The sequence below is a fragment of the Copidosoma floridanum genome, unplaced genomic scaffold (assembly GCF_036245765.1).
Source record: "Copidosoma floridanum isolate Cflo_tuat_1 unplaced genomic scaffold, Cflo_Japanese_pri ptg000025l, whole genome shotgun sequence".
Lineage (NCBI taxonomy): Eukaryota > Metazoa > Arthropoda > Insecta > Hymenoptera > Encyrtidae > Copidosoma > Copidosoma floridanum.
This window is the reverse complement of record NW_028321902.1, coordinates 4,944,480-4,968,453: the sequence shown is the minus strand read 5'-3', so window position 1 is coordinate 4,968,453 and position 23,974 is coordinate 4,944,480. Positions and strand designations below refer to the sequence as shown.

The 23,974-nt window shown below is 37.5% G+C and overlaps 3 protein-coding genes across 5 annotated transcripts in view; 1 reads left to right on the top strand and 2 right to left on the bottom strand.

Annotated features, from left to right (window-relative positions):
* mub (poly(rC)-binding protein mub) overlaps positions 1-23,974 on the top strand; it is an 80,173-nt gene that overhangs the window by 19,964 nt on the left and 36,235 nt on the right. The window lies entirely within an intron of this gene.
* On the bottom strand, positions 4,651-6,939 carry LOC149373951 (uncharacterized). Its single transcript, XM_089595206.1, has 2 exons — positions 6,846-6,939; positions 4,651-6,683 (listed from the first exon to the last, which is right to left on the bottom strand). The coding sequence occupies exon 2, from the start codon at positions 6,551-6,553 to the stop codon at positions 4,727-4,729; it is 1,827 nt and encodes a 608-aa protein (XP_089451332.1). The 5' UTR covers positions 6,554-6,683; positions 6,846-6,939; the 3' UTR covers positions 4,651-4,726.
* LOC106643821 (uncharacterized) lies at positions 14,708-17,522 on the bottom strand. The gene is made up of 2 exons (XM_089595230.1): positions 17,310-17,522; positions 14,708-16,193 (listed from the first exon to the last, which is right to left on the bottom strand). Exon 2 carries the CDS (start codon positions 16,132-16,134, stop codon positions 14,749-14,751), a length of 1,386 nt encoding a protein of 461 aa, XP_089451356.1. The 5' UTR covers positions 16,135-16,193; positions 17,310-17,522; the 3' UTR covers positions 14,708-14,748.

Genomic DNA, 23,974 nt, shown 5'->3' with positions numbered 1-23,974 from the left:
ACACCCCCGACGCGCAACAATCATCCCGCGCTCCACACGCACAGCCTAATTTTTCACCCACTCTGTTTTCCTATTTTTTTTTCTTTCTTTTTTTCCTTGGCTGTCATTGTTCCCGCCGGCATCCACCCGCAAACAAGGGGTACAAAGGCCTCGCGCTTATTACTCTGCCCTCGGTTAAATAACCCCCCTTTTTTTCTTTGCTCCTCCTCAAAAATTCCGCTAAATGCCGAGACTCTTTTCGCGTCTGAGAAAATTCCTAGTCTCTTGAAATGTGATGTTGGTACTTGATACTGGAATCAACCGCTTCTTACAAATCCGCCAGACTTTTCCATCAGACTACGTAGAAAAGTGACGACTTGCACGCTGCAGCATATACAACTAAGTATTTCATGCAATGACTGTTGTGATGGGATCCTTTATTTGATGTTTTTATCAAGAAAAGCTGGTTAATATTTAATATAATGAAAATTTACCTTATAAACTCTATGGGGAATAGTTGACTTGAAGCGTTTACGTGTTGATGGTTGCAATGTTGGAATTAGGTAAAAATTAAAACGCAAATGAAAAACATCAAGATAAATTCATACCATCAAAAATGTACAAATAAATTTAAACTACAAAGTAGTATGAGTTAAACGTACTGCACGGTAAAAATAAATGGATGCTTTTTTAAAGAAAAGTTGAATTTCCGAATAAAACCAAATTAAGAACTCTTTTGTTAACGACTTGATAAAAAATAACATGTTCAAGGCAAAAGGCTGATTCGAAATTGTCGAAATTTTTGAAACTTCATACATACATACATATATATATGTACATCAATAATAGGCATATCTATGTATAAATATTTACGAAATTCGACCGTCAGTGAGTTAGTCACGTACGACAAACTTCACTCGGAAAGTAATGATTGTATTTTTATTCAAGTTGTCAATAAAAAAGTTCCAACTTACGGGTGATTACAAAATTACAACTTTTCTTAAAAAAGACAGTTACGCCAAGTGAAAATTTTTCACTTGTGCAACAATAAATACACCGATTAGCGAATAGTCATGGAATTATCATTCGTGACCTCCGAGCGTGTGGCTGGGCAATGTAAAAATACCTAATCGCAAGGAGTGTGACAACAGAGTTCAATAATCGTGGTGGGATGGTTTCGCATCCCCTAGAAATACCAAGCCACCAAATGGGGAGACTATACGAGAGGCATCCAATTATGATACCTACATCGGAGTTTTGTCCAGGGGGTTTCAAGTACGCAGTTTCCCAGTGCGGTGCATGCCAACAATGTGCCGTGAACCTATAGGTAGTAGTAGTTTCAGTCGTGTGGGCGGCATATACAGCTCTCGAGGAAGTGGTGACACAATAGGCAACGATAACAATGATACTTGTCCTGTATACTGTTCCTTCTGGTGCTAATATTGCGCGTTGGCTGTAGGTGTATACAATATATATATACCATATCGGAAAAATGACCGACGCAGATACACTTTTATGCACGTTTTAACGCCTCGGGAAAAGGAAGAATGCAACAGCTCAGATTTGCTGGATCGAAAAATCTGTTTTGGACACTGCAGTTTCGAAAATACGAGTTGTTTTCCATGTTGAAATTTAGATTTACTCAAAAGGATTGTCCGTTTGCTTACATCATTACATTATTATTGTTATCCTTAAATAGTAATTGAAAATAGCCACATGTGAAAGTGGCCGCAACGTAGATTATTTCCACTTAAGTTTACTCTGCTTCTAGTTTTATATTTTTGGATAAACATTTTTTTCATGACTTGAGGATTTTCTTCTTGATCCTTTATGCTGGAGAAAAAGAAGGGAGCATTATCCATATCGCAATGAGTTGAGAAGTGTTCAAACGCACCAACTCCTCGTCACCAAAAGGTTCTCGTCAACTTTGCCGTACTTTTCACTCATTAAAAAAAAAAAAAACTCCTTAAAGCTCATGTCTTTTGCATACCCTTGCATTCCGACCCACTTCATAGAAAACAGCGTTTCGTCGATTAATTCGTCAAAAAGCCTTCAAGGACCCTCCGTTATTTCGGTCAAAGTGCATTTGACAGCGGGACACATCCGTCCGTATACCATGGACAGACGTGTCGAGGAGCCCGGCATCAAGAGCTCGACTGACGCGCGTGTGACGTGTACCTGTACACGTGTCGTATAAGGCAAAGACTTTTCCTCGGAAAACCGATCCATTTTTATTTTCACACCCCCTACTCATGTGCACTGGTATTCATCCCCAAATGTTTCAAAAGATTTCAGCAACATCAACCCTCTCTCTCACTTTCTTTTGCGTGTATTTGTCCTCGTATCACATAGACCAGGGCTGACTAGACGCTCCTCGTATATTGGCTCTGACTTGATTATTCCATCCACCCTCGCTGCGATGCCTCGTTAATGTCTCCTCGAGGGAAACAAGTGCACGTTTAACCTTGTAAACAACGAGACATTAAATTTACCACCTACACATATACGGGGTACACGTAATTTTTTTTCCTCGTTAACCAGCGGTAGATTAATTTCTCTTACCCCCCACTTTCCACACGATTCATCAAAATCATCGGACGCGCGCAGTATAGTCTCTCTTTGCATGAGATACATACGCCGCACACCGTATACGGATGACCCTGTAAATTGACTTATCGCTACCGTCCAGCTATACCGCCTCGTGGACGCATCTCATTTGCGAGCGCGGCTGTTCCGGGATGGCCTGTACGGGAATATTGGGCGCGTGTCACGCAGACCATCGCATACAGTATAATATTGTCCCGCGTTTGCTTCGCTGGTGCCCGATGAAAACTCATGATGGGTTGTACCGGAGGCTATTTCGGTGCCTTTGTCACTCTATATCGTGTTGTTGTTGTTGTGCATACATTGCAAGGTTCACGTGAAGGGAAATGTTCGTTTTCTTTTGTTTTTCTGTCTCTATATTTTGTTGTGATCAGTTTTTTTTATTCCAGTGCGGGTCAAAGGGACCTGCTTTGATAAACAGTGGGAACATCTGACGTTCCCAACAATAAACATTGCAAAAACGCGGGCCAAACTAAATAAGACACGTTTCGATCAAAGGGACGATGGCAGTGAAATGTAGAGGGAAAAAATTACAAATGCACCTACCGATCCTATAAATGACGTTATTCATGTTGTGACGATTATTTTCTTTGTTATCCACGCCTAAATCAATGTAGTCTTTAATGATTACCCCAGCCATGCCGGACACTAATTATTCGTGCCGATACCTATAAGTATACATTGCGAAAAAAAGGAAAACGAGGTGAGAGAGGGAGGGAGATTGGATGTGCTGATAATTAATAAAGCACGAGTCGCCTTCTTCCTCCTTCCCCTCCTCGTCTGCGCATAGCTACTTTGCGAGGAGAGAGACTCTTGGTACGAGAAGCGATGCGGGGCAGGAGGAGGGAAGGGGGTAAAGTATGTGTGTCTCTGTGGAGCTGCGCTTCTCGCAAATTAGGTTAAAAGCCTCGCAAAAGTAGCGACGTGAGCGCGACTCGAGAGAGACGGGCGACAAAACGTAGATTATACATGTAGGTGCACGCTAAAGCTGCTTCCGTACGTATATTATGCTTCGAATATCTTCTCGAAAGCTTGGCGCGTACAATATATATATCCGGGACCCTTAAAGAGGAAGGTAGGAGTAATAATATATGGTCTGGGAGCCATCGCCTTTTTTCTGCAAGATAGTTAATAACATTTTTTTGTTTCTTTCAAGGAAAAAAAAATGTTGTGTGACAAATAAATAAGTACGCGTATAAAAAAGAATTATGTTGACAGTTTCATAAAAAAACTCTCGGAGAGGCGCATAAGCAAACCTCTTTGTCATTTTCGATGACGAGTTCGTCAGATTCTCCAAGAAACGGAAAGTTGGTACGTAATAAAAAATCGTTATCTAATAATTATATTATAACGAGTGAACTATAAGCTTCCACTGTGATCTCGTCAAGGATGACTGGTAACTGATCACCTATGGACCACCGATAGCATTATTGATTGTCTCGTGATGCCCAACCGAAAGACCGAAAGATTGACAAAATGTATTGGAAGCTTTAGTTCCACATGCGCTCCTTTATATGGTTGCAATGAAAATTGCACGTATTATCTGCTGCATCTGCGTTCTTGCAGGGCATGAGAACGGTCCCATCAAACTTCTTGACCTTCCGAAAAAAAAGTAGGAGTATTTCCACAGTTTCTGAGGACATGAAAAATAGAAAGGGTCAAGCAAATATCGCTCCCAAGAGCAGCAAACAATTTGGTGATATGGGACGGAACGTCAGTATCCGAACGTCTATTGGGGCAGTTACTTGTTTAATTAACCTGAAAAATTCTTAGTGTTACTGTGTCAAAAGTTATAATAGTTTGAATTATGGCTAGAGGATTGGTTACATGTTTTTATTGACATACTTACATTCTTTTTTTTTTGTTTTCGTGCAATTTGATCTGTCGGTTCATGCACAGATATATTTGTGCCTCTCTCGGAAAAGTATAAAAGACTACAATATAAATTAAAATACGTTTATTTGGAATTATTAAATACATTAACAAATTTTAGCAGATATACAATAACTTTAACATTATTTTAAAAATGAAAGAACATAAGAATTCATTTGATATAAAAATAAGGATTTCAGTATTTTATGATTGTATTAAATTCTGTGTTACTGCTGCGACTAAGGATAATCACTGACTTGGCTTTACGTGACTAAAGATCGTGACAATCGTATTTGTGACACAAGAGGTCGGATAACATGTTAAAATAACGTTTGCATATGTCACAACTAAACGGGTGCCAATTAGCTACGTGTTTGTTGTAGTCACTGATTCGATGAAAAGATCGCGTACACGCCATGCAACGGTGGAAATGATTATCACGTTCATGACTCACGAGACTATTTGAATCAGTGAATATTTTCTGACACTCGCCACATAGATGCAAATGCCAATTGCGCACATGACTCTCAAGATAACTGCTTCGGACAAAAGTTTGTGGGCATTGAGTGCAGCGATGGTTGTGCTCAGACCCAATGTGGTTAACGAGGCTGCTTTTGCGGTTAAATGATTGCGGACACTCGTCGCAGCGAAATATGTTGTGCTGGACATTTATGTGCTGCATAAGAACATCGTTTTGGTTGGAATTAGATGGTGAGCAATTGGTCCTCGCTTTCGTATGTATTTTCATATGATTTTTAAGTTGGTGTCTCAGTCGAAAAGATTTATGACAAACTGTACAGCCAAAGGACTTAGTTTTCGTTAGAATCAATTGGTGACCTGCGAGATGATGTTTATTTCGAAAAGTATTCGGAAACGTAGTGCCATTGAAGAGCCTTTCGTCCCTGTGAGTTTGCTTGTGCCTCGTGAGATCACTATTTTGATTAAAAGCTTGTGAACACAAATCGCACTGATGTGGTTTCTCACCAGAATGGATCCGCATGTGTTTTTTAAGGCTGCAGTTCTGACTGAACTTTTGGGGACACAAATCGCACTGGTATGGTTTCTCACCAGAATGGATCCGCATATGTTTTTTAAGGCCGCAGCTCTGACTGAACTTTTGGGGACACAAATCGCACTGGTATGGTTTCTCACCAGAATGGATCCGCATGTGTTTTTGAAGGCTGCAGTTCTGACTGAACTTTTGGGGACACAATTCGCACTGGTATGGTTTCTCACCTGAATGAAAAAGCATGTGCCTTGTGAGATCACTATTTGTAGTAAAAACTCGTGAACAAATCGAGCACTGGTATGGTTTCTCACCAGAATGGATCCGCATGTGAATTTTAAGATGGCCGTTTTGGCTGAACTTTTGGGGACACAATTCGCAATGGTATGGTTTCTCACCTGAATGAAAAAGCATGTGCCTTGTGAGATCACTATTTTTAGTAAAAACTCGTGAACAAACCGAGCACTGGTATGGTTTCTCACCAGAATGGATATGCATGTGATTTTTAAGGTTGACTTTTCGGCTGAACTTTTGGGGACACAAATCGCACTGATGTGGTTTTTCACCAGAATGTATCCGCATGTGAATTTTAAGATTGCCTTTTTGGCTGAACTTTTGGGGACACAAATCACACTGATATGGTTTTTCACCAGAATGGATCCGCATGTGTTTTTTAAGGCTGCAGTTCTGACTGAACTTTTGGGGACACAAATTGCACTGGTATGGTTTCTCACCAGAATGGATCCGCATGTGTTTTTGAAGACTGCAGTTCTGACTGAACTTTTGGGGACACAAATCGCACTGATATGGTTTTTCACCAGAATGGATCCGCATGTGATTTTTCAGGTTGACTTTTTGGCTGAACTTTTGGGGACATAAATCACACTGATATGGTTTTTCATCAGCATGGATTCGCATGTGCCTTGTGAGATCACCATTTGTAGTAAAAGCTCGTGAACAAACCGAGCACTGGTATGGTTTTTTACCAAAATGGATTCGCAAATGTGATGCCAGTTGACTGGAATTGTGGAAAGACTTTTGGCATACATCACAAGAATGGCATTCCCTCGAGGAACTTGGTTTTTCGGCCATATTAGTTTGTTGTGATCGATGTATCTCGAAAGTTGCAGCTACGGATTCTTGGGCTGTGGTCGGTGGTAATTTGATATTTTGTGTTTTTCGACGTAGTAATAGCAGTACTGCGATTCAATGGCCGATGCGACTAAAAAAAAAAAAAAAATGATAAGCTATATCCACGTGATACAAGTCTCTTTTATACATTTAGAAATAATCCAAAATACCATTTTTTTTTTTTTGCAAACGAAAACAAAGGTTCGTGCGAATGAAATAGCAGCTGATTTTTTAAATTAATGACAAGACTTACCTTTTTGACTTGATGGATTTTCTGTCTAGATTTGGATGCTTAAACACTTGCCGAATAACATATTTATTCGCTTGTTTTGTTGAACAAAGTTGAAATGGCTTTGTATTTCCAATTTATCACCTGCAACATTACTGTAGAAAAAAATTATTGTTTATCAAGTATTGCTGCACAAAAATAGCTGAAGCGTCGACTTCCTGCTGCCACATGAGTAACTGCTACCCAAACCGCTGTAGGTGCTTAAAACCCGATGCTTACAGTAAATTTTGATTTGGTCATAAATATTTTTAGTATCGTACGAGATATCACTAATGACATGGTAATTGGTTATTGGTATTAGTCGCATTAGTCTCAATACGCGTTCGTAGCATTTGGGCGATACTTTATTTCGACTTGGCCATCTTCAATTCATAAAAATTCATTGATCGACTAAAATCTGCGTTCACAATTCTTTGCAGGTAGTACTTGACATTAAGAACAAAATGAGCCTGGACTCGAGGGTGTGCAGAAAAAAGAAATTTTTTTTTCTTTTTCAAACTTATGAAAAATTTCGAAAATTTTTTTTGTAGATGTATTCACACGTATGTGTGCGCTCGCATGTGCGTTCTCGTTTATAAATATTACGAACCAAAGTTGCGTGTGAGTGCGAGTGAGAAGCAGGAACATGACAATGTACTCTTTTCCTCGCATTTACACGGGCAAATGGGCTCAAAGTTCAAGACTCCATGCATACGCACCTTAATTTGACCCTAGAAGTCCAACGACCTCAATGTATTTATAGCTAAACCATTATTACAACAATATAATTATGAACATAAACAACAGCACCTCACAACGCGTATACAATGTACACATGGCCATCACAAAGGTCAGGACATAGCAACGGTCGGTACACTATGACCATACCGCAGCAGCAGGTATATAGGGACGGAGCTTCGGTCAACCTACCCACCCACACACGCAGAAATGTCGCAACGACCCCCAAACTATCCCTTACACCTAATGAATTTTTCACACCCCCGACGCGCAACAATCATCCCGCGCTCCACACGCACAGCCTAATTTTTCACCCACTCTGTTTTCCTATTTTTTTTTCTTTCTTTTTTTCCTTGGCTGTCATTGTTCCCGCCGGCATCCACCCGCAAACAAGGGGTACAAAGACCTCGCGCTTATTACTCTGCCCTCGGCTAATTAACCCCCTCTTTTTTTTTTTCTTCGTCGAAAAACTCCCATCTGAGAAAATTCCTAGTCCCTCGAGATGCGATGTTTGTATTTGTTAGTAGCTCTGTTGTTATAAGTACTTGTATTTGATGCAAAGTACATACATCAAACTACTAGTTACTTTTTTTTTTTCAATGCACGATTCGGTGCTCTCGAGAACGTGCACCCACGCAAAGGCTTCAAGGCCACGACTGGAGGAGAAAAATCGATCCCCTCGGAGTAAGATAGCGCACACGCCTATAGAGTAACCACTCGGTTCTTCCTTTTTCTTTCTTTCTTTTTTTCAAAGCCGTGCAAGTCGAGCTATCATCGCTACCCGGGAGTTCCGTGCATTTCTGAAAAGAAGAGGAAAGTCGAAGGAGAGAAAGAGAGAGAATGTTTGCGAGCGTGTTTCTCTCGATGCACCCACTCCAGGCCAACTGTACAGAGCCCATTGTGCGGAGGATTTTCATCTCCGCTCTCTGCGCGGGATGTATTATGTACGTGTGTTTGTCCGAGCAGACGCGGAGGTATATATAATTTACTTTCCCATTGAAACTCCGCGCTGGGCTGGAGGTCCGGTGGCTGGGAGAGATAGTATATATATATATACGTGTATACACGATGGGGAGATAAAGACTGAGCAATTTAAGGGGGGAGGTAGCGTCTTCTTTTCACCAAACTTGGGGCTGGAACATTAAAGATCGGGACCGTAGTCCTGGATAAAAGAGATACGAGGGAGTGCTTCCGAAATCTCGGAAGATGCCGCTAAACAAGTGTCAGCTGAGTATTTGGTTTTGATTGGCCATCGGTTATTCGAGAGCATATGTAAGTTGTTGAGTTTGGTTCTGATGAATGATTATTGAAAGGGAAAAAAATTTGGAGGATTTTCGTTTTTCTTTCAACAAATTAATAATTTGTTACTTCTAAATGTTTTAAAACAGCGGATTTTTTTAGACACGGGTATTGCACACGAAATGATGTTTATAAAATGGTTTTTGTCATTAAGGACAGTAACACATTAAAAAACGTGAATTGCAATGTATGCTGAAAATATGAAAATTTTGCAAGCTGAATGAAAATCAAAAATCCGTGGTGTAACCATTTTTTCCGAAATCATTGAGTATACGTAAATATGTTGAAAATTGAGTGAAGTCTGTAGCTCTCGAGTGATTCATAAATAACTGATGAAAAAACTTGTTTGCCATTCGTAAAATTTTTGAAAATGGGAAAGGGGAAAAAAAAATGAAAGAACCAACGAGTTCGGTGGAGGGAGAAAGAGGGAGCGGTAATAAGCAAAGGGCCGCGGGCAATCTCCGCGAAAAAGGAGGATAGCCCGACTCCCAAAAAACAGGCCCTTCATACCAATCCCCTGCGATGTCTCCCGAGGGCGAGAGGGTACATATCTGCTCTGCTCTTTCACGGCTCGATTCACCCGTCACGTACATAGATGAGCTCCCGCGTCTCTATCCGAACCCCCAACAGCAGAGACGCTCCTCCCGACCTGTACCATCCTCGGGTTTTTCTTTCGACTGACGCGCCCGACGCCCGGAAATGGAAAATTCGGCTGAGCCTCCCCACGCATACCCATAGCTTGACGCGTCTCTGTATGTTTACGTGCATGTGTCTAATACTACCACCCGTTTCGATTTCGAACGTATACCCGCGAAGATGTTTTTCGCGCCCTATCTGTCGGCTGGGGGTGAAAGGGCTCGATGGTTTTTCTCCCCCCGGGGTGAGACGAATTTTGGAATCGACCCTTAAGTACATCACTGCTGTTGCTTCCCAATCAGCCGCAAATCAACCGATTCGTCGAACATTCTATGAATAAAGAAAAAATACTATCTCGTGCCAAAAAAAACTATCGGTCAAGTTTTTTATTTTAAAGTATTTGAATTAAGATATACGAACGCTTTGTCTATTCCCCCCCCCCTAAATTGTTCTTTCTTTCTTTTTTAATTTGAATTTCTTTTTGGTACAAATAATGAACCACATTCTTAGCAAAAAAAGTATTTTAAAAGTCGCGATGTACCGATCGTTCGAAAAGTCACAAAATGCGTCCAGGTGTAGCCCGAGACCAGATACTTGGACCTGATGTATATCAAAATGAGTCGACATTATTTCGGGCGAAGAAGCACAGCCAGTCTGATTTATGGATGAAGCATACGTCGCTCGATATGTATCTCTTTTTGTTAGACGACGATTTTGGCCTTCGTACCTATACATTATGTATATATATACATATCCCACGCGCACGTGCTCGATCCATAAATATCAAACGCTACGCGTCCCTTTTTTTGACAATAAATCGATAGATTCACGCACGTAAGTATCATGCACGTCTACGTAAACGCGACGTTTCGCAATGTCTTCTGGGGTATATCAGTTTTGGTTTCAAATATACAGCCAAGCGTGTAATACTCTCTATTGTAGCGATTGATTGGCACTTTGACGCTTTGGTGTGTCTGTAAACACACACACGCACACGTATACATTGTGTAATATATATGCACCCAAGGAGGAAATCAAGACGGTCGTATATATATATACACAGGATTGTATGCATTACAGCGCGGAGCTTTGTGCGTCTCAAAGGACTATTATATGCTTACTCTGCTCAAGGGATTATTATTGCCTCCTCGATCAACCGACTGACAGTATTGCAAATGTATTCTATTCCTGTTTCAGTAGAATGTTTATTACAAGGGTACACTTGATACAAAAACATAATCCTCGTTCCATTCAATATTTTTGTTTACAGTGATACGTTTTTGAAAAAAAATTTTTCCCAATTTATTGAAAAAATATGAATTTCATGGAATGAAACATTTTTTTCAAACACCTAATTTTTTTTTTTTTTTTTTGTTGTATTTCAAAGAAATTGGGCGATCAGTGATAGTTGCACCAACAACCATTTTATTTTTGTTGACAACGACGTAATTAGTTGTTGAAAGTATTTATCGCTCAATTTTGCCGTATACATTTCGTTATTTCACAAACAATTTGATCCCCAATACATTACGGATGCCCGTGATGATTGTACAACGCGCGAAACGCACATCGGATATATTGTAATTAATGCACCCCTCCTCGATTAATTATTCCGATCAATCGCGCTCAACAACAATCGAGCCTTAAGGGAAAACTTGATGATAATCATAGCGTTTGGCTGTTTGGTGAAATTCCCAGGTTTCGCCATAACAATAATAGTTTTTTGTTTTGTTTTTCTCTTCATATCGTGCTTGTATCGAAAAACCAAGTGACCCAGAAAATATTTGCAAACTCGTGAATAACAAACAAAAAACCGTCCATACGTACGCACGTGCCGCTTAAAATATTAACCCGCGCGTCCTTTACCAAACGCGCTCACGTAGCTTCAATGAATATTTCAACTTTATCCCATGGCACTGGGCGCAGTATTACGAATACATACAAAAGCTCGAGGGAGACTTTGCCGTGGAAAAGTCATTCGAAAATGTGTATGTACCAACTTTTTTTTTTTTTTTTTTCGTCGCTCACGCGGACTAGATGGCAAAAAAAGTTGGACTTCCTCCTCCTCCTCCTCGCACTGCGTCAAAGACCGATTTATCTTTTTCTCTAATTTATTTTCATGCGTGCTCTAGCTATAAAAAAAAAAACTTCTCCCTTAAACGAAAAAAAAAAAAAAAAAAGGATAAAATCCACAATCATCGATTGAATATTATCATAGAGGAAAAATTGTGAGTGAGGAAAAAAAGGTCTGTTCGCCCAACCAGGAAAATATTCATCTCGAGCGAAAACTCACAACCGCGTGCGGCTGGTATTCAATCGAGCAGGTATCTCACGCTGCATTAATGACGGGAGAGGTGTATAACACGACCATTTTTTCGATCTCCTCTGAGTTTGCTGAATTTTTTTTTTTTTTCTTCTTTTTTGAGCTTGCGGGGCCTTATTGACGGTATATACTTCTTTGTCGAGGTTCTTAGCTACGCTGCACAAATGATTTCAATTGCTGTGTTTATGTATTTATGTTTCTATTCATGGAAATAATAAAAAAAAAAAAAAAAGTTTACAAGTTGCTGAATGTTTGTTCCTCGTCCTTGCAAGCTCTCGAGGGATTCGCTCGGCGACTCATTTGAAAGCGAGTTTATCTACGTCTACTGCAGCTGTGTACGATTCGGGAAAAAAATTTTTATTTACACCCTGCTTCTTCGCGCAAATTATCAAATTTTTCCTACAAATGAATATTTTTTTTTATCGACGTGTCCTTCTACTTGAAATACTGTTACCAAAAAAGAAAAAAAAAAAAAAAAAAGTCAAAATTTTAAATGTTGTCCTGTTGTTTCGGAGTTTGATTACTTGAAAGCTCAGGAAAGAGAGTGGCTCGTGGGAGCTATTTTATTTCTGTCTGTTAGCTGTCCGATAAACTCGGTGCATTAAGCTCGAGTAGAGTTTTTGTTTTCGCACAAATTTTGAGTAATGGCATCTCTGCTGTAGCATCTGCCTTGTGACATAAATTTTCTAACCGTAAGGTATAAAAATGTAGTCCCTAGTGATAAATTTTTTTTTTTTTTTTTCATACCTCTCAACTATAAGACAGCTGGTTTTTCGTAATCTAAAACAGGCCTTGTAATCCAACTCTACGCGAATAAAGCTAATTTATAATTAGTAATGCACAATTACCCAACGTCAGCTACAAATTACCAACAAAATGAACCACGCGCTCGTTCATCGCAAACTCGATTTCGTCAAAAGGTAACGTCATTTGATATCGTATCGACACGATGTTTCTTCACCCCATGCGTATAACCCAATACCCTGTACCCGTACATGCAAAATTATTACCGACGCATAAATTTAATTAGCCCAGAAAACCAACACCCGCCGAAGCAAATTTCCATGCGCTAATTAATTTATTAGGTATACCGCATATATATACATCTATTTTTAAAACATACGCTTCACAAAAGTGCCTAATCATCCGTTTCGCTTAACACTCGTCCTTCACACATAAATCACGCCTCGTTCGCGATAAATTGTCGTAAAAGTGAAATTTTACAATTTCCGCTTTAAAGGGGGATATTAACATGTTGAGCTTCGCACAACAGCTTAAACCCAAGTTTGGGGGATCGATAATTGCCCCGGCAAGTTTCGTAATTATTTCCAAGCGCCCAATCCCCCCGCGCTCGTTAAACCCGTGTAGTACAGCTCTTTTGGATTATACATACCGCGCGTGTGTGTCGCGGGGGTGGGGGAAATATAATCAAACGTTTGATAAACAAACAACGAGGCAATGGAGGCCGTAGTATCGTGGGCGCGTATTTTAAATATCCGACAGCAGCAACAACAACAACAACAAGTGGCGGGGAGGAGGAAATCCTGTGTATAAATTCGCCCTCTCGAGTAATTGAAATCTCTCCAAAGGTTTTGCATGCTAATTCGCAATTGAATCTGCCGCGGTGCACGCGATAGAAAACCTTGAGGCTGCAACTTGTATCGCAAACCATATTTTGCACGTTTTTTTTATAATATTAAGTACGTGTATCCGAGGGGCTGCGCACTCTGAAGTCTTATGGTGACTTACGCGATCTTTGAAAGACTTAGAATGACTTACAAAGTTTTTTTTAATGACTACAAAAGTGCGCAGCTTCTCGCGTGTATCACTATGTCGAAACAATAATTCTGCAGTGGCTGATACCAGTATATAAATATAATCCGATCATTTAACGCGAATATTACATGGATTTATTTATCGGATCATTTACTATCGATATTATATAGATTTTCGTGCAGCTGGTGTTTGCAGTACTTTAACTGATGACAGTATGGCTTTGGCTTCTTGAGTGTATGATTTAATTGATACGTTTTAAAATACTTTTGAATAAACTCTACTTCTTCAAACGTGATAAAATTTTTTTTTTATTGTTACTGGGTAAAAGGGAGCACTTGACAAAATTTCGTGTTGTCCAGAAAAAATGTTGTGCAACACTTTTGGTAAAAACAATTTTTGTCGAGTATAACTCGTGTTGTTAGTAGTTTTTTAGCACCAAACTCCTTACTTGTATTTAACATGTAAATTCGTTCGTGAGAAAAATGAAAATACATACATACATTTTTTGCATGACAATCCATTTTTACAATAAATGTTTATTCCAATACAAACGAAAAATTTATTCATTCAAATCAAATAATATTAAATTTGATCATATAAATGATTTCTTTACAACGTAACATTTGATAGATGTTCAACTAGATACTTATAGTATTCAAATTAATATTTTTTTGTTTGTTAATATTCAAGTAAACGTTTATTCGAATACAAACAAAAAATGTATTTATTCAGATCGAATCATATTGATTTGTATCAAAAAATCAATTCTTTATTTCGCAATATTTAATATGTATTGAACTTTTTTTTTTTTCCAAGTATTTATTTTTGTGTTTGTATCCAAATAAATGTTTATATTAACATGAGGTTTTATGCACAGAAATGAGCCTGTTGGGAAAAGTAAGAAAGACTAAAATATAAATAAAAATACGTTTATTTGGAATTATTAATTACATGAACACATTTTAGCAGATATACAATAACTTTAACATTATTTTAAAAATGAAAGAACATAATAATTCATTTGATATAAAAATAAGGATTTCAGTATTTTATGATTGTATTAAATTCTGTGTTAATGCTGCGACTAAGGATAATCACTGACTTGGCTTTACGTGACTAAAGATCGTGACAATCGTATTTGTGACACAAGAGGTCGGATAACATGTTAAAATAACGTTTGCATATGTCACAACTAAACGGGTGCCAATTAGCTACGTGTTTGTTGTAATCACTGATGCAATGAAAAGATCGCGTACACGCCATGCAACGGTGGAAATGATTATCACGTTCGTGACTCACGAGACTATTTGAATCAGTGAATATTTTCTGACACTCGCCACATGGATGCAAATGCCAATTGCGCACATGACTCTCAAGACAACTGCTCCGGAAAAAAGTTTGTGGGCATTGAGTGCAGCGATAGTTGTGCTCATACCCAATGTGTTTTATGAGGCTGCTTTTGCGGGTAAATGATTGCGGACACTCGTCGCAGCGAAATATGTTGTGCTGGACATTTATGTGCTGCATAAGAACTTCGTTTTGGTTGGATTTAGATGGTGAGCAATTGGTGCTTGCTTTCGTATGTATGTTCATGTGATTTTTGAGTTGGTGTCTCAGTCGAAAAGATTCATGACAAACTGTACAGCCAAAGGACTTAGTTCCTGTGTGAATCAATTGGTGACCTGCGAGATGATGTTTACGTCGAAAAGTTTTTGGACAAATAGAGCAAACATAGGGCCTTTCGTCCTTGTGGATTAGCATGTGCCTCGTGAGATCACTATTTCGATTAAATGCTTGTGAACACCAATCGCACTGATGTGGTTTTTCACCAGAATGGATCTGCATGTGAATTTTTAAGTAGACTTTATAGCAAAATTTTTGTGAGCACAACGTGCACTGAAATGGTTTTTCACCAGAATGGATCCGCATGTGATTTTTAAGGCTGTGTTTATGGCTAAACTTTTTGGGACACAAATCGCACTGATGTGGTTTTTCACCAGAATGGATCCGCATGTGATGTTTAAGATTGCCTTTTTGGCTGAACTTTTGGGGACACAAATCGCACTGAAATGGTTTTTCACCAGAATGAATCCGCATGTGATTTTGAAGGTTACCGTTATGGTTAAACTTTTGGGGACACAAATCGCACTGATGTGGTTTTTCACCAGAATGGATCCGCATGTGATGTTTAAGATTGCCTTTTTGGCTGAACTTTTGGGGACACAAATCACACTGATATGGTTTCTCACCAGAATGGATTCGCATGTGCCTTGTGAGATCACCATTTGTAGTAAAAGCTCGTGAACAAACCGAGCACTGATATGGTTTTTCACCAGAATGGATCTGCAAATGTGATGCCAGTAGACTGGAATTGCGGAAAGACTTTTGGCATACATCACAAGAATGGCATTCCCTCGAGGAACTCGGTTTTTCGGCCATATTAGTTTGTTGTGATCGATGTGTCTCTAAAGTTGCAGCGACGGATTCTTGGGCTGTGGTCATTGGTATTGTGTATTTTTTGACGTAGCAATAGCTGTGCTGCGGTTCAATAGCCAATGCGACTAAAAAACAAAAAAATCGTAAGCTATAAAAATTAAGCTATGAGCTGTAGAAACTTAAAATATCTCAGTAAGGACTTTATCACATGACTATATCAAGGAGGTTTGGGAGAAAAGTTAAAAATGGAGAAACGTGCCAAAAAAATGTTTGTTATATTTGAGCATATTAGGAGTGCACATGAATTTTTTTAGATTTTTTACCAGGAAAAATTTTAGAGTAAGAAATTGTGAAATATTGACACTTTAACACGGTCTTGATTTACAATTAAGGTATATTCTAAATGTGTTGAAATAAAAAAAAACGTTTTCATAGATTACTTGTTACAAAAAGAAAATGCTCGGCTAAAAAAATCAAGTCTTGCCAGGCATTTTTCAAAAATATAAGCAGTTACAGTCGTACAGTTTCAAGTTTGTCGACTGCAAGAGGAGGTGCGCGGTAAAGGTGGCCCAGATGCGCGAGCAGGGGGGACTCCCCGTTACTCGCCTCTCTGAATGATACTCCCAAACCTCCTTAACAGCATTACCGATTAGAGAAAAAAGAACTTTTTATGTATTTAGCAAGTTGTAGAATACGTTATATTTTATGAGTTATACTTTGATATTTTTTTGGATTGAAAAATTTTTTAAAGATGTATCTAGTTAATATATTGGGAAAACTAAAAAAGTTTCACCCAACTTGCGATGTGCATGCACGTTTCTACTTGCTACTACAGTCTAGAAAACAGTTACTTCGGTTCCTTTATTAGGTATAACTGTATTCTAGCCATGAATTTTTTTTTTTTTTTTGAGCCTTCTGTGTGTGAAACACAAATTATCGAATTACCTGTACGGAGTCTGCGGATATTCAATTTTCGTACAAGTAATTTTTCGTGCTGTTGTGCGTCAAGTAATAACTTGGCACATTGCAGTGTATTAAAAAATCACTTGGTGTACTAACAATACAAGTTATACTTCGTAACTTTTGGCCAGACGTAATAAATTGTGTTTCCCACGCGATACAAGTCTCTTTTGGATATTTAGAAATGAGCCAAAATACCAGTTTTTTTCTTTTGCAAACAAAAACAAAGGTTCGTGCGAATGAAATAGCAGCTGATTTTTTAAATTAATGACAAGACTTACCTTTTTGACTTGATGGATTTTCTGTCTAGATTTGGATGCTTAAACACTTGCTGAGTAACATATTTATTCGCTTGTTTCGTTGAACAAAGTTGAAATGGCTTTGTATTTCCAATTTATCACCTGCAACATTACTGTAGAAAAAAAATATTGTTTACTATGTGTTGCTACACGAAAATAGTTAAAGCGTTGACTTCCCAAGGAGAACTGCTATATCCAAACTGCTGTCGGTGCCTTCCATACAATGATGTACTTACAGCAAGTGTTGAAGTAGTCATAGATATTTTTAGTATCGTAAGAGATATCACTAATGACATTATAATTGGTTATTGGTATTTGTCGCAAGAGTCACTATACACGTGCAGTGCAATATAGCATTTGGGCGATACTTTATTCTGACTTGGGCAACTTGAATTCATGGAGATAAAGTGTTCGACTAAAATCCGCGTTTACTTTTTTTTTTCACGTAGAACATTACATTGCGAATAAAATTAAGGCTGCAACTTGTATTGCAAACCATAATTTGTACATTTTTTCGTAACATTATTTATCACGATGTCGAAACGTTAATGCTGCAGTGGTTGATTTATAATCATATATTGTCAATAATGATTTCGTTTATTGCTAATGTAATTTATCATCGATATTAGGCTGTTGTGCAGCTGCGGCGTTTACAGTGTATACTTTATCTGATGACCGTATAGCTTTGGCTTCTCGAGTGTACGACTCAGTTTATACGTTTCAAAATACTTTTAACTAAAATTCACTTTTTCAAACGTGATGGAGAATGTACTTTGATTGTGACTGGGTAAAAGGGAGCATTTGACAAAACTTCATGTTGTCCAGAAAAAATGTTGTTCAATGTATTTTTGTTTCTCTTTAAAAATATTGTGCATTACTTTTAGGTGGAAACAATTTTTGTCGAGTATATTTCATGTTGTTAGTAGTTTTTAAGCACAAAACCCCTTAATTGTATTTAACATGTGAATTTAATCGTGAGAAAAATAAAAACACACAGATAAATTGTTTGCATGACAATCTATTTTTAAACAGAAAAAAGAAAAATTTTGTCAATCCAAATAAATGTTGATTCCAATTTATTTATTAAAATCAAATAATATTACTTTAAATAATATAAATTTTTGTTTCCAACGTAACATTTGACAGATATTTAACTAAATACATAATTTTTTTTTTTCAAATAGATTTTCTTGTTTGTATCTAAATATATACGTTTATTGTGAATACAATCGAATAATTTATTTATTCAAACCAAATAAACGGCCATATATAACTACATTTATATTATTAAAGTAAATATTTCTTGTCGTATATACAGATAAACGTTTGTTTGGCTTGACAAAATTTTGTTTTCCTTGTATAAATAAACTTTCCGAAACTCATTCCTAGGCAAAATGTAAAAATAACCGTACCATTGGTAAAGTTAACACCTTAAAATTATAAACTTCTAAAGGAACATCGAAATTCACCCCTCTCCAGTGTAAACTGCTCATTCGAATTTTTTTTTTTTAATATTTAAGAACCCACCTCGAGCGGAAAAATGCCTCTAAAAATAGCACCAGCTCTTCGTATCTAAAAGGAAAAGCCATGCCGGGGGGAGGGGGAGAGAGTGACAGTTGGCCAATTGCGAAATCGTCCCTGTAAGAGGTATATTCGCACCTGCTGACGAGAAACGTAGTGGGGTCGTCGGGGGTTGGTAACGAGGAGTGATGTCAGTGGGAGATGGGAATCCCGTCATTCGTAATCAATCGATCCACGAGAGGATGAGCTTGTGCGCTCTCGCTTGTTAATTCGACGTGAGACGAGAGACGCCATTGTACCCCCCTATCACGTGGGATTTCAGATATTCATACAGCGACTTGAATTTATAATTTTTTTTTTTTTTTCCAGTAAATTAAAGATTGAACACTTTGTTGGGAAAAAAAAATGTTTTTTCCTGATTGAAGAGCAATTTAAAATTGAAAAAAAAATTTTATTCATCAATATTTACAACAAAATACTAAGACGAACATTTTTTTTCTCAGATGAGTTCAATACACTTTCTACGTATTGAAATTAATGGCAAAGTATGTCATGGAGTATAAAATATTCAAATCACTTTCACTTCTTTTTTCATTCAATCTGTAATCCATTATGTTTGCTGCAAAGAAAAAAAAAATTTAGTCAAGTACTATGCTATAAATAGTATTTGAAAAACAATTCTTTTAAAATAGATAACCATTACATTTTTAGCAAAAGAGTACGTAGTATCAAAAAAAAAAAAAAAAAAGTATCCGTGCCCCAGTTCAATGATAAGTAAACCAAATCCGTCATGTATACCTGTGCGGGAAATTAATAAGATTTACCGAGAATATGGTTGAGCTCTATATCATATAATTATACACAGAATGATGGCGTTAATTGGTGCCTGCTGGTACAGCCGAACTAATAGTCAACGGCAGCGCGCACAGTCGCCCTGTGTCTCCTCTTCTGCTACTTCTACTCTCTGTATACATGTGTATGTGCACAGCTTGGGTTTATCGAAGTTTTGCTCTCTTTGAGGAGTTGCTGAGTTGGTGCACTGTAATAACGTCACAACGCGTGTGATCGTTTATTAAATTAATTAGAGAGGCTGCTGGTGACGACGGCGCTCTGGTTATCTCGTTAAGCGCAGCTTTTGGGATCGTACATTGCCGGACAAACGAGTTTTTAAGCGTTTTCCACTTTTTTTTTTTTTCCTTTTTTTTCATCCCCTGTTGGGGGGATTAACCAATTGACGATCCGCGGGGGCTCACATAGCACATCCGATTATACTTCGTACGCGACGATTCGATCTATTGGATGGATAAAAATTTTTCCAGATTTTGCGGTACAGCCGCAAAAAAAAGAGATTACCAATCCATATGGGTTGGAAAAAAAAAACTCGCGCGTTACGTACGTATTATGCTCTATTGAATTTTTCCCGCGCTCGAGAATCATGTAAATTGCAGGATTGGTCGGTATCGAATTCCGATGCGCCCGCGTGGGCAAACTTTGTGGTTTGGTTGTCGAAATAATTGAGATGCAGCGTAAAAACCGCTCGATTGTTGTTGGGAAAAAAATGCACATCAGGGAATTTCGTCGAGGTTTTTTTTTGGTCTTCGTGTAAAATTTATCTAAATTAAAGTGAAAAGAGCACGAAAGCAGCGAGGGAGTGTATGGACAAAGTTTTTCACATTCTTGGGTGAGTACGTACATCACATTACTCGGGAGTAAAAGTTTGAAGCGTTTTTCCCTGCAGGGCTGGCTGCTAACGAGACCTGATTAAACAAGACCTCCGCGCGATGACCCCCATTTTTCTCTCTCTCTCTCAAAGAAAAAAAACAATGTCCAAGCTGTATTTGCAATCCTCTTGGAAATAAAAAAAGTTTTTTTCCCTCGTGGGAAAGTCTCAGAGTTTTCCATCTCTTTGTTTCTGGTTTTGATGATTTTTCATCATCCTGAAAATCCCTTGCAGGTCATTTTCATTTTTTTTTTTTTTTTTTTTTTTAATTCAGCCACTTTGGCTATTGGTGCGCGCGAAATTTACCGAAAGGAATTCATAAAAACACTCAAGGTTTTACATTTTATTAAATAATTATATTAAACATTTTTTATCAATATCCTACCGTTTTTGTGAAATGCTAGGACAAGTTAGCCTTTAACTAAACAAATCATATTCCAGTCGATTTATTTTTTTTATTTCATCAATCAAAAGCACACAATAAACCCACACTTTAAAAAAAAAAAAAAAAAATATTTCCCTATCCGTCGGTGACTGTGAAACCTATTATTCACCATTACGTATAGCAGGGACTCGTATTCGTGTAGTATGTACATATATATATACAGATCTCAATCGGCTTGGCGCGGAGAAAAAGTCTCAATCTCTGCAAACACACTTGCACAGGCGAAATCCATCCGTATTGTTCTTTTGGCGCGTGCCACCGGCTAGATAGAGCTTATAACTATTTTACCTGTGTTGATCATTTTTGCCGACGAGCGCTATCGGATTTTTTTTCCTCTATACGACTATAGCTTTGTATTGGTACGTTAGGCGATATTTTCAATGTTGCTTGATAGAGGAGCTTTTTTTGCGTCATAATTGTGTGCCTCTTTTTGGGAAACGATTGCAAGTTGTGTAGAATTGTAAAATCATTAGTCATTTGTATAGCATACACGAATTGAGATGTAATGAAATAGCATGTAAAATTTTTTTTAGTCATCCTGAATTCGAAATTTAATACGCTATGAGCATACACATGTATGTTTAAAAGAGAAAATGAATATTGTAAATAATATGGTCTTTTTTATCTTGAATAAATAAAAAAGTCAATATTTAAATTAAATTTTTTAATCCTTCACATGCATACTACCACTTATTTAAAGTTATTTGTAAAACGTAATATCATCCTTCAATTAAGAATGATAATTAATAATATATAAAACAGAAACTTTTTAACGTGTGTTTATTGAAAAAAAAAAAAAATAAAAAAAATAAGAAAATAATCATCGCCTACGAGTGGCTTTCAACTAACTTAGCTAAAATCACTCCAGAAGGTACAATACCATACGAAACAGATGATAAATTAATTGGAAACTAATTTTAAAATCATTAAAAATTTTGTGACATTTTTGATTATTTGGATTTCTCTCGTACAAGTGAATAAGCCCCTAAAGTTCCATACAAATATCTATCATAAGAAGCTTCCAAAAGAGGCGGGACTAGGAAGGTACATCATGCATTTATTTAGATCTAAAAATAAACTAATCCATGATAACAATAACAACAATAATGATAATAATAACAACAATAATAATAATAGTATAAAGTTGCGATTGACATATCGGTCCAAAGTAATTAATCCTAGCTTTATATACATTTTTCTCGCTCGGCTAATTAAATCGAAGAATTTCCCGATAAAGCGCGCAGCCTGCAAGCTCGTTATTATTATCATTTTTTTTTTTTTTTTTTTTTTTATGCTTCCACCCACCTCAAGTTTTTTCATCGTAAACTTTGATCAGATTTTTTCCGGCCGAGCAATTTGTTGTAATTTGTAACGCAAGTGCCGGGACTCGGGTAGGAAAAAAATATGCGACCTATAGGAGCTTGCGATACTTGCTCGTCGATAGTTTATTGTTCCGTGGAAGAGCGAATTTTAATTGAAAAAAGGGGGGGGGAATAGGGACGAAAAAAAAAAGAGAGTGAGCTTCATCTACATACCCACCTCCGATACTCGCGCGAGTTTGAAACACCGGGTGAAACGAGAAGTTGTACTTTTTGTTGAAATTACACCTGCCTTCGTGGAAACTCCTTCTCGATCGCTCTTTTTATTACCCTGACGCTAAAAGTACACTCTCAGACGGTTATTTCGATTTGGACACGAGTACTTACAAACTAGGGCACAATTTTTTTTTTTTTTCAGATTATATTGAACAAAAATTTTTTTTCTCTGTAATATAATGCATCATAAAAATTTTTTTTTTTGCTAACATTTACCTACAACAAAGTTATTAGCAAAATTTTTTCAGAAACGAAATATTACGATGTATGTTAATTTTTTAAAGAATTAAGTGAAGTATCTTAATAAATAGTTTCAATGATTTTCTTTTAACATACATCGCATTATTTTTGGTGCATATGATTGAAAGAAAAAAAATTTTAGTCTAAATAATTCATTATATGGAAAAAAAAAAAAAATAAAAAAAATAACAATAATATAATGCGAAATATTAAATAAAGTATCCATGCCCAATTCTGTCTGCACTAAAAAAACAATTTTCTTTAAATTACAGAAATTAATCATTAGAATAGTTTCAAGTTCGTGATCTCCCGAAATAAAATTGTATTATCTGACTTGGAGAAAATATTCATTTCAAACAAGAAAATCTTTTTAATTTTGTGTCAAGGGAATATTCACTTGGTACTATGGTAAGAAATTGTATTTTTTTTTTTTTTTTTTTTTTCCACTACAGGTACATACATTTTAAAGAAACTATAGGCGAAATCCACAATCTCCACCAAGTTCGAAATAAAATTTTACAATATTTTCCTGTAACAAAATTACAGTACCAAATATGAAAGTGGATGAGCGTATCATAAGCATCGAAACTTTCCACCCGAACGTAGGTACACGCGTGCAATTTTTGTGTCGACCTTGCAACTTTGGGGCTATGTATACTATATCTACCGCCACTGTACACATATATGTATACGCGTGGGGCCGGATCGCATCGGGATAAACTTTGTAAAAACCTGACTCGGCACAATTGGCCAACCCCATTATGATACACCCGACAACGACGAATTTCGTACTTTTTTGGCGATGAACAGCAATTAAAAGTTTTTTCGATGAACCTTGGCGAAATTTCACCCCCCGCCCCCTCACGCGCTAACGAAGGATTCAGCGAAATCCGGTTTCAATTCCGTGTCTTGGGGAAGGATTGTTTGAGAGGAAGCCCCGAGCGCCCGAGGAAAAAGTTATATTGGCGCGCAAACGAGTTCGCAGACGCGTTAATCGAGTTTCCGAGCCCGTCATTTGGACCAAATTTCCAAACTCCTCGGACAGCCCCTCTGTTGTAATTTAACCGTAAGATAGTTTTTATTTTTTATTTTTTTTAATGTTAAAAGGACCTCGAAACTAATTACC